The sequence below is a fragment of the Bufo bufo genome, chromosome 2, assembly GCF_905171765.1.
Source record: "Bufo bufo chromosome 2, aBufBuf1.1, whole genome shotgun sequence".
NCBI lineage: Eukaryota > Metazoa > Chordata > Amphibia > Anura > Bufonidae > Bufo > Bufo bufo.
The window spans coordinates 165,703,621-165,715,734 of record NC_053390.1 but is presented as its reverse complement, the minus strand read 5'-3'; the positions used below and the strand labels follow the sequence as shown (position 1 = coordinate 165,715,734).

At 44.7% G+C, this 12,114-nt stretch overlaps 1 protein-coding gene across 5 annotated transcripts in view; it reads right to left on the bottom strand.

Annotated features, from left to right (window-relative positions):
- MCC (MCC regulator of WNT signaling pathway) overlaps nt 1-12,114 on the bottom strand; it is a 315,415-nt gene that overhangs the window by 26,999 nt on the left and 276,302 nt on the right. For all 5 annotated transcript variants that reach the window (XM_040421630.1, XM_040421633.1, XM_040421632.1 and 2 more), the window contains 2 exons: nt 8,862-9,096; nt 862-1,068 (listed from right to left, as the gene is read on the bottom strand). In XM_040421630.1, coding sequence (XP_040277564.1) covers nt 862-1,068; nt 8,862-9,096 — 442 coding nt within the window. The remainder of the gene's footprint in view (nt 1-861; nt 1,069-8,861; nt 9,097-12,114) is intronic.

Sequence of the window (12,114 nt, the reverse complement as noted above, 5' to 3'; positions counted from 1 at the left end):
AGGCAGGCTATTATAGCTAAATGGTAAAGTACATGAAAGATATACTATATTGGTATTCAGGGTAAATTGTTGTGTTGGCACTTTGCGATAAATAAGTGGGTTGTAGGGTTGCAGTTTGAGCACTCGGTCTCTAAAAGGTTCGCCATCACTGTCCTACAATATCTATGCAACCTGTATACTATAGTCACTGTATATTTGATCCTATATTAGATCCTATTTAGAAGACCTATTATTATATCTATTAGATGAAATAATCCAAAGTGAGGTGTGCCATCTTTATGAAAGGCAATTTTTATTCTTGTTTTGTATAAAAAAGGAATGACTTCATTATCATCACCTTGCACTATTTTTTTGGCACACAATATTGGCATAAATGTATAAAAGCCTAGTATGTTTTAAGTTGTGCCTAACATATTATGTGCCATTTTGGTTAAATATGGTGACAAAAATATTTTTCTATATAGCGAAGAAGGACAGGCACTCACTTTCTTGATAGTATGAAGAGACATTTATTCAAGGCATAATAGCATCATCAGTGACTAGTTTCGGCTCAAGCCTGAGCCATTTCCAAACTGCAAAAAAAGCTCAGGCTTTAGCCAAAACTAGTCACTGATGATGCTATTATGCCTTGAATAAACGTCTCTTCATATCATCAAGAAAGTGAGTGCCGGTCCTTCTTCGCTATATACTAGTGGGACGCCTTCCCTGGACGCGTGCATCACGTGCAAACCGCAGTGCCGACCCATCTTCTTAAAAAATATTTTTCTTGGCACACTCATTCTAACACCACTGCTGTTAAATGCACTCCTCAGGGATGTCATTATCCTAAAAGCCCCAATGTGAATTTGATACCCTCCCCACCTTTCCCATCTTGTCCTTGCCACTGCTGCTGGTTGAACTCAGTGAGCGCATTCTCTGCTCTTTTTGCTCTTCCACTTCAGATTTGAGGTGCTCAATGTGGACAAGGTAGGCCTGTTCCTGGGCGTCTCGAGTACTCAGTTTAAGTTCCATGGCTTTCTTCTCTTTCTCCAGCAGGTACAATTGCGCCTTGAGCTCAGCCATTTCCTCCTGACATTAAAAGACAAGCACAAGGTTAATGCACAGGTCACAGCAATAAGTTGAGCAATTTATATTTTAATGGAAGAGGTTTGGTAATCTGCCATATTAGTTATACTTGAGACTGGCACTTGTCAATCCATATGTCACATGCTGTAGCTCTGACTGCTTTTAAAACCGATGCATCACTAACTGTGCAATAGTGTTCCATTCCACTGATGCTTGTAGACAGTCAGGGTTAATGAAAATCTTTACAGACATCCACAGAATCAGTATGGGCTCAAGTAAACTCCCAGACAAAGGTTAATACACAAGATCTTGTATACACTGATGTAAAGTGAATTAACCTCTAAGTCCTGTATGTCTCCATTGAACCAGAATCATTTGTTCTAGGGGTAAACGTCTATATCCAAGCTGCTAACCTCTAATTTAACAGGCAGAAATTGTATTGCGACCAAGCGTGATGCTCTCTTGCTATAAAAAGGGCTATTGTGAACCATGTTCGCTAAATGCATCCTTGAAGGACCAAGATCTCAATGAATGAATGAATGAATGCACTTGTATGAAGCCTCTCGTTAGTATCTGACATTACTGCAGGTTAATTAATTAGGAATCAGCCTGTGCAGCCCACGGGCCCACCAATATATTAAGTGCTATATCTCAAGTGCCTCCTTATGTACCTTTATTCATTTTTCTTCCATCTATCTCGGGCTAGCCTGTCTCTCCAAACAAGATCTTATTTGTCAGAGCTCCAAATGCTTTCATTACAATCCCTGGGGAGCAGGGAGATCACAGGCTGTTCCTTAGCTATTGTCATGCTGTCGCTTAGTGGATTTTTTTCCCCCCAGACTTCAGAGGAAAAGTAATTACACATCTTAACCTACCTGCTAGAGGCAGCTACTAAGGCTATGTGGAGAAGCTGCTGTTCATGACCGTGGTGGTGGGGTTTATAGCATGCAGTATCAATTCTTCATCGTAATTGGCAGCTGTAGCTTCACTATGGACAACTGTACATTTCCCTGACTAGTGTCTGCAGCTGGACCTCAGTCTTTACATTGACCCGCACTGCACTAGAATGGAAGTACTGCGAGGCTTTGTCTGAGTGCTGTTTGTTCTGCTTCCATCGGCTGAATTAGAAGCAGTCCTTAGAAGAAGATGCGTGGACATTTATTAAATGCTATTGAATAAACATCACTTACACCATGCGCTTATAATGAAGACTATTAGATAGGGAAGACTCGCTAGAACAAATGAGATAAACAGCTGTGCTCAGGAAGTATTGCAGATGCTGGAAGTTTAGTGAACAGGAAGGCTCACTCCACGATGCAGTGTGCGTTGAAAGGCTATGTACACCTTTGGGGGCAATTTTTTATTATTATATCATACTAATTTTGAGCTAAATAATTTTTTTAACTGGTCATTATAAAAAAAAAATGTAACCACTGTTTTTGTGCAGCCTTCAGTTTATCTAGTAGCAGGATCTGAATTTTCTCTCTGTTCCATCAGGCAGCTTACCTGACATGCTCCTCATGTCTGACCTTATAAACACTCACTATAGCTAAATTCTTATTTTACTGATAAGAATGTGGCTTAAAAAAAAGGCAGGCTTACACGTCTCTTAACAGACAATGGTCGGGAAGGAAGTGTTCCTTCCTGACAGTTGGCCGCTTGCTCAGTGGAGGTGAAGCACTGCATTTACATGCAGCGATCTCCTTCACAGTATGAGGACGAGGGATCGCTATTGCGATCACTCGTTCCCATACAGCTGAATTGTTTCTGGGCAGAAGATTGCTGTTTAGACACCACCATATGCTGCCCAGAATCGATTATTGGTGTGCCTGTACGAACGACAGGATCACACAATGAACAAGCATTTTGCTTATTTATTGGGTGATTGGCGGCACATTTAGACGGGCAGATTGTCAGGAATGAGTATTCGCAAGAACATTCGTTGCCGATAATGAGACCGATTATCGGGCAGTGTAAATCCACCTTAAGTGTTTATGACCTCTTAGTAATTTAGAGATAAGGTTTATTAGAAGACTGGCACAAATGTAAGTAAAAAGTACGATTCACACAGCTAGAAAAACAGTTAACCCTTTGTGACTGAATGGCTCAATATTTTTTATAATGATCAATTGAAAAAAAGATTTTTAGTCCAAAATGAGTAAAATGCAATCATAAAAAACAAAACAAAAAAAAAACTGCCCCGAAGGTGTACATAGCCTTTAACCACTTCACATCCGCCCATAGGATATAAACGTCCTATGGGTGGATGTTTATCTCTGAATGGACGTTCTGGAACATCCATTCAGAGATGGCAGCTACACGCTAATTGTGCAGCTGCAGAGCGGGGGGCCCGCTGTCAGTGACAGCAGGGCAACCCAGAGAGAAGGCAGGGACAGTTCCCAGGTGTCCCTGCCTTCTAGATCGCTGTATACACAACGCTCAACGAGCGTTGTGTATACAGATCAGGAAGCGATATGCGCTTCCTGTCCCGGCCCGGTGGTCATGTGATCGCTGGGGCCGGGTGAGTGCAGCAGCTGTCGGGTCTTCTGAATGCCGGATCCGGCGCTTATACATTCCTATGGGAAAAAATGCTGGATCCAGCATTCAGGCAAGTCTTCAGTTTTTTTCGCCGGAGAGAAAACCGTAGCATGCTGCGGTTTTATCTTTTGCCTGATCAGTCAAAACGACTGAACTGAAGACATCCTGATGCAAACTGAATGGATTACTCTCCATTCAGAATGCATGGGGATAAAACTGATCAGTTCTTTTTCGGTATAGAGCCCCTGTGACGGAACTCTATGCCGGAAAAGAAAAACGCAAGTGTGAAAGTTTTTATGTTCAGGAGCGCAGACGCCGCACATATGGTGTGCTGCTCCTAGTCACCTCCATGTGCATGAAGCAACCAATGGGAGGAGGAGCAAGCACACCCATATGTACCACCTAATCAAGGCGCTCTATTGGATAGGAAGGGCAAAAGTGCAGAGGAATGCTACTCCCAAGATAAAATAGGTGCGCATTCACACTTGAAGGGACCACTCCCTCAAGCAAATACTACAGACAAAAAAATTCCACAGAAAAAACTAAGATAAAAACATCCTGCACGATATGATATACAAATGTGCGGATGTCCCTGGCCATATTATTGAAGAAAACCACAGAAATAAGATAATAATGCACTTAGTAAAGTAGATGCAAGCATTATATATGGACAAAGTCCTCACTCTGATATGATAATATCTGAGACACTTAGTCAATATATTTTGATCAAAACACATCTAAACCCGCCTACCAAGCGCCAAGGTGGTCTCAGGTCAGGCGGGTCCTACGCTAAACCTACCTAAGCCATTGGGCTTCTATGTTCAGGAGCGCAGATGCCGCACATATGGTGTGCTGCTCCTAGTCACCTCCATGTGCATGAAGCAACCAATGGGAGGAGGAGCAAGCACACCCATATGTACCACCTAATGAAGGCGCTCTATTGGATAGGAAGGGCAAAAGTGCAGAGGAATGCTACTCCCAAGATAAAATAGGTGCGCATTCACACTTGAAGATGACACTCCCTCAAGCAAATACTATGTGAACCCCTAGACCAATGACATCTCCAAGAGCTAATTGGAGTGAGGTGTCAGCCAACTGGAGTCCAATCAATGAGATGAGATTGGAGGTGTTGGTTACAGCTGCCCTATAAAAAAAACACACACCAGTTCTGGGTTTGCTTTTCACAAGAAGCATTGCCTGATGTGAATGATGCCTCGCACAAAAGAGCTCTCAGAAGACCTACGATTAAGAATTGTTGACTTGCATAAAGCTGGAAAGGGTTATAAAAGTATCTCCAAAAGCCTTGCTGTTCATCAGTCCACGGTAAGACAAATTGTCTATAAATGGAGAAAGTTCAGCACTGCTGCTACTCTCCCTAGGAGTGGCCATCCTGTAAAGATGACTGCAAGAGCACAGCGCAGACTGCTCAATGAGGTGAAGAAGAATCCTAGAGTGTCAGCTAAAGACTTACAAAAGTCTTTGGCATATGCTAACATCCCTTTTAGCAAATCTACGATACGTAAAACACTAAACAAGAATGGATTTCATGGGAGGATACCACAGAGGAAGCCACTGCTGTCCAAAAAAAACATTGCTGCACGTTTACAGTTTGCACAAGAGCACCTGGATGTTCCACAGCAGTACTGGCAAAATATTCTGTGACAGATGAAACCAAAGTTGAGTCGTTTGGAAGAAACACACAACACTATGTATGGAGAAAAAGAGGCTCAGCACACCAACATCAAAACCTCATCCCAACTGTGAAGTATGGTGGTGGGGGCATCATGGTTTGGACGGATTGCTATCATCGAAGGAAAAATGAATTCCCAAGTTTGTCTGAGTCGTTTGGAAGAAACACACAACACTATGTATGGAGAAAAAGAGGCTCAGCACACCAACATCAAAACCTCATCCCAACTGTGAAGTATGGTGGTGGGGGCATCATGGTTTGGACGGATTGCTATCATCGAAGGAAAAATGAATTCCCAAGTTTATCAAGACATTTTGCAGGAGAACTTAAGGCCATCTGTCCACCAGCTGAAGCTCAACAGAAGATGTGTGTTGCCACAGGACAACGACCCAAAGCATAGAAGTAAATCAACAACAGAATGGCTTAAACAGAAGAAAATACGCCTTCTGGAGTGGCCCAGTCCTGACCTCAACCCGATTGAGATGCTGTGGCATGACCTCAAGAAAGCGATTCACACCAGACATCCCAAGAATATTGCAGTTCAGCAACAGTTCTGTAAAGAGTAATGGTCAAGAATTACTCCTGACCGTTGTGCACGTCTGATCTGCAACTACAGGAAACGTTTGGTTGAAGTTATTGCTGCCAAAGGAGGTTTGACAGTTATTACTGTTTTGCAGGTGTGATCTGTAGTTTTAAAATGATACCATTCTGTAGTGCGTATGATTTTATGATAACTTTTTATTCCGTTTTTTTGGGAGGTGAAGTGACAAAAAATGAAATTGGCTATTGATTTTCTTCCCATTACACTGCTCACCATAAGGGATAAATACATTTATATTTTAATAGTACTGGTGTTTTTGCAGATGGCAATGCCTATATTCTTAATTTTTATTGTCTACTTTTATTATGGGGAAAGGTGGGGAATTCTTGAAGTTCCCCTAGGGAATTGAATATTTGATCTTCAGATCACTACTCCCTTACACTAGAATAAATTACTATTGCAGTGTATGGAAGATTCCTGCAACCTACAGACCTCCATGGGAGCTACAGCTGTAATAGCCTGGGTTCTTTCAGAAAGACCCAGGTTATTACAGAAAATGAATGGCTTTCCCAATCTCTGTGCGGGGGTACAGTGCTCCCAAGTGAAAGTCACCTCAAATGCCATGGTGAAATGTGACCACAGCATATAAGAGGTCAAATGTTAATGATCAGCGTTATTGCTGATCATAGACATTAGATCTGGTTGTTTGCAGTTTAAAACCACTCCGCTCACAAGTGGGCATTATTTTTAGACCCTAGACTTTCGACATACATACAGCGACGATCCTGAAGAGGTTAAGTTAAATTTGACAATAATTATATTTTCTTCTCTGACATAAATTTTACCTGTAAATATGCAGAATAAACCATCTTAAATGCGTTCTCCAGCAATGATTTAAAATGCCTTCACTTGTAGACCTGGATAGCGAAGTAAGGAGGTGGGCCCCCACTACACTGCTCTACAACAGATAATAATTACGTGATCCTGTTTACACTGTGCCATCTGGCTGGACAGTGAACATCCTTTTTTCCCTTCCAGTGAAAATGTAGGTCTCTTCTATAAATAAATTAGGCACAAAGTGCACCAAGGGTTGGTGCACCTCATCTCCTCTCTTTTCCACATACCCGCCCCTTGCCTGACACTGCCAGACATCAATGCCCTCTTACCTGGCCGTCTATCAGTGCACGGGCTCCACAATTTAGATGCATGCGCAGTAAGCAAATGTTCAGCTGAAGCAGATGTACTCCACATTTGCCAGAATTGTGGCGTACAGCACTGGAATACTACTGCAGGGAAAAGGCCGCTGATGTCTGGCCCTGACGGTCAAAAGGAGGGGGCGCGGAAAACGAAGAAGCTGAAGAATACTGTGGGGTAGATTTTTGCCATCCAAGGAAATTCTGCATGGTTTATCAACAAAAAAGAGTAGAGAATACATGACATGCAGATTGCATTCCTCAAATAAAGTACTAACAGTTCCCTAGTTTTGTCTGGAAAGATAAAGACATTAAAGCACCAAACTGATCACTGACATATGAGGACAGTGCAGGCTGCCATACTGGTGAGTAATGCCATGTTTCTACAGCTTCTGCAGCAGTGTCAGACCTGATGGATCAAGAACTCTGGGCTTTCAAAAAGCAGACAGGAACATTAACAAACTGACAGAGCAACGGCACTGGGGACTTATGAGTGATGCACTTCACATGCTAATGAATTAGACACCACTGGTTCTCTTGCTGCAATACATTGAAGAAAATGTGTTGGAAATGTCAGCTCTAACTCAGATGTACATGCCAAGGGAAGACATGTACACACATCTCAGTAGAACTCTCGAGATGGTTTGCTTCCTTAGTTAGCACTTCAACCTGTCAGCATCCGGAGGCACAAATTGTTTAGCTCTGCAACCTGCATCCATGTTAAAGAAGCACTTTGGAGATTCTGAGACTCACATTGAGAGACTGACTTCTGGTCCACACAGCAGAGACTGTAGGATTCAGGTAGCAAGCGTGTGGGTAACGTGATGTAAGGACAGATACAAACAGAGCACCTAACTTTGCAATAAAGTGGTTGGTAAGATAATTGCCTGTGCCACCTTTTATCTCATGTGGTTTAAAAAAAAAAAAAAAAAATTCCCTGACTGCTGCTTTAGGGCTCATGCACACGGCCGTGTGGATTCCGCAGACTGTTCTATCAACCTATAGGTCTGTGATCAATCCGCACAGAGAGAAAGCCCACAGAGTCTACATCTTAAAGGGAACCTGTCAGCACCAAAATGGACCATAAACCGCCAAGCAGTTCCTTAAAGCTGTTGAGGTCAGGTTTCTAATGATGTTCTTGTGTAAGATGTCCGAGATGCATGATCGCTGTAAAACAACTTTTATTACTCGGCAAGTCATATTCAAATAAAGTTCTTGAAGTCAAGCTCTCACCTGGATTCTTTCAGGCAAGATTCCATCCTGAGATTTCGAGCATGCGTAGCCTGATCTCGTTTCTGTTGCACATTGATCCCCGCTGTAGTGTACTTGGCTTCAGCAAGTCAATGCGCAGGTGCTTCTGATGCAGGGTGATGTTCTCTGAAGCGCTTGCCCACATGAGTCTGCACCCCACTACAGCGGGGATCAATGCGCAGGTGCCAGAAATAAGATCATATTGCGCATGTGTGAAATCTCAGGATGAAATCTTACCTGAAAGAATCCAAAAGGCCATCAAATGCTAAAGGAGGGAAAGGGGGCGTGGTGAGCTTGACTTCAAGCGTGAAAGCCGCTGCTCCCTTGACTTCAAGGAACTAATTTGCATACGACCTGCGGGGGAATAAAAGTTGTTTTACAGTGATCTCACGCCTTGGACATCTTACACAAAATCATTAGAAATCTGATTTCAACAGCTTTAAGGTATTGCTGGTGGTTTATGGTCCATTTCGGTGCTCACAGGTTCCCTTTAAAGCGAAGCCTTTTAACTAAAATGGACAATTCATGTTTAATAATCAGTTTTGCCATAGCTGAGATGAGGATATATGGCTGTTCATGTTACCTTCATGGCCATGAGCTCTTGCATCAAGACCGCATTCTCCAAGTCTAGTCTCTGGCTGTCTCCCCGAGGCTTTACATCATAGCTCAGAGGATCAATATGGATGCTTTCCAGCTCGAGCATAGTGAGTTTAACTGCAGCCCGATCATTCTTCAGCTGCTGAATGTAATCCTTCAACCTCTGCTCATCTTCTTTTGTAAACTCTGTGTCACAGCTACTGGCTGTAGAACTTGTGGTGCTAAAAAGACAGACATTTAAAAAAAAAAAAAAAAAGGAGATTGTAAGATACTGTAAACTAACCTAAAAAAATTGTGTATATACATCTTTAAGAATACAGGCAAAAAAAGCAAATTTACATTTGAACTGTGCTATTAGCAAAAAGAAAAATTATTTCAGTCATGTTTGCAGGACAGATACCAAGTGGTAAATTAATATGGTCTACATACACATTCATTTCTATGGGGCAGCACGATGTGCTGCCCGGATACGGAATTGCGGATCCGCACTTCCGGGTCCGCAATTCCGATCCCGAAAAATATAGAACATGTCCTATTCTTGTCCGCAATTGTGGACAAGAATAGGCATTTTCTATTCAGTGCTTGCAATGTGCGGTCCGCAAAATGCAGAACGCACATCGCCGATGTCCGTGTTTTGCGGATCCACACACAAGGACGTGTGAATGGACCCTAATAGTGATTGCTTGGTAATAATACTTTTAGAGCTAACTCAAATGGCCGTATATCGTTCTATCTTTTGTTGTAATAGTGGATGTCCAATTGCAGCAGAAGATGGAGCCCTCTACTATGCCTCTCATATCATATGGGGACACAGTTTTTCTGATGGATTCTGTTCAGACAGAAAAAAGGTGATTCGTTCCATCAGATGCTGCATGTATAAAGGCTGTGTGCGCTGCAGTAAAGGCTCAGCGTCCAAAAGACCTTCTAAGAAGTTTTTTCCCCTAAGCACACACAAAGTGAAAACCTCTGCATAGTAGCGCAGTCAATATAAACTTTGCTGACTACAATCCATAAGACGGCTGAACATTTCAAATGTGCTGCAATGTCAATACTGTGTGTGAATGTAAGACAAACTAGCCAATCCAGAGAAGAGCGGCAGATGCTTCGCTGTAACACTGAACACTGTCAGCACTATTTTCTCTACAGGACAAGCAAAATGACACCGAGCAGAAACACCTGCGCTACAAATTCCTAAAATCTCTTTATAACAATACAGAAAGACCAGAATGGCACGAGTGATTGAAAACAAGAATCTGTTACTAGTGTAAGGCCCCTTCCATCTCACGTTTGGGAGACACACTTCTGTACATTTCATTTTTTAATCAAAAAGGAGACTTTTGTATTACTTACCAGTAAAGTCTCTTTCTCGCTCTTCCTTGGGGGACACAGGAAACCATGGGTATAGCTCTGCTCCCTAGGAGGCGTGACACTAAGTGAAAGCTGTAAGCCCCTCCTCCATCAGCTATACCCTTCAGCCTGGAGAAGAGACTGCCAGTTGCGTGTCCAAGTAGTGAAAGATAACCACCAACCGGAAAAAAGAACCGTCAAGCCCCAACGGGGGCAACCAAGCCGGAACCACAACTGTAAACCCAAATGAAGGGCGGGTGCTGTGTCCCCCAAGGAAGAGCGAGAAAGAGACTTTACTGGTAAGTAATACAAAAGTCTCCTTTTCTCGCCCATATTCCTTGGGGGACACAGGAAACCATGGGACGTTCCAGAGCAGTCCCAGAAGGGAGGGACCAGAACAAACTAGACCAACACCGGAGGCATCAATCAACTGCCGCCTGCAACACCAGACGGCCTAAAGCAGCGTCAGCCGACGCATGAGTATGCACCCTGTAGAACTTGGTGAAGGTGTGCAAGGAGGACCAAGTGGCCGCCCTGCAAATCTGCTCCGTAGAAGCCCGATTTCTCTGAGCCCAGGAAGCCCCGACCGCTCTAGTGGAATGAGCGGTAACACCGAGGGGCGGAACCTTGCCCTTGGCGAGATAAGCCTCAGTAACAGCCATCTTGACAAAACGGGCGATAGCAACTTTGGATGCCGCCAACCCTCTGCGCGACCCCTCCGGAACCACAAAGAGCGAGTCAGTACGCCTGAAAGAGCTGGTTACCTCCAGGTAAACCTTGAGCGCCCTGACAACGTCCAGGCGATGAAGTTCCCTCTCCCTAGGGTGGGAAGGGGAAGGACACAAAGAGGGGAGAACGATGTCCTCGTTCAGATGAAAGGCGGAGACCACCTTAGGAAGGAAGGAAGGGACCGGACGAAGAACCACCTTGTCCTGGTGGAACACTAGGAAAGGTTCCAGACAGGAGAGTGCAGCCAATTCGGACACCCTCCGAAGAGAGGTGACGGCTACAAGGAAAATAACCTTGCAGGACAGAAGTCGCAAGGAAACCGTCCGCAGAGGCTCGAAAGGAGAAGCCTGGAGCGCTGAGAGAACCAGGTTCAGGTCCCAGGGCGGTACCGGAGGCCGGTACGGGGGAACCGCGTGAGCCACGCCCTGAAGGAAAGTCTTGACAGGACCAAGGGGGGCCAGTGGGCGCTGAAACAAAATGGACAGCGCAGACACCTGACCCTTCAACGAACTAAGACCCAGACCTTGGGCAAATCCGCTCTGCAGGAAGGACAAAACGGTGGGGAGAGAAAAGCGGAGCGGAGGAATCCCCAGATCGGCACAGAACCCCAAATAGGTCCTCCAGGTCCTATAATAGATCCTAGAAGAGGACGGCTTACGGGCGCGGATCATGGTGCGGACGACGTCCGCAGAAAAACCCCTACGTGTCAGGACGGTGGTCTCAACAACCACGCCGTCAAACGTAGGGACCTTAAACGCGGGTGGAAGATCGGTCCCTGAGAGAGAAGATCTTCCCTGGCGGGCAGCGGCCAGGGCGCGTCTGCCAGGAGCAGCATGAGGTCGGCATACCAAGACCGGCGGGGCCAGTCCGGAGCGACCAGAATTACCGAGACGCCTTCCGCCGCGATCTTCCGAAGGACCTTGGGCAGGAGTGGGATGGGAGGGAATATGTATGGACGCGCGAAGCCTCGCCAAGGAAGAACGAGGGCGTCGGCTCCGCAAGCTCCCGGATCCCTGGCCCTGGACAGATAGGCGGGGACCTTGTGATTGAACTTGGAGGCCATGAGGTCCACGTCCGGTATGCCCCAACGAAGGCAAATGGCCTCGAATACCTCCGGGTGAAGAGACCACTCGCCGGGGTCGACAGTGGTGCGACTGAGGAAG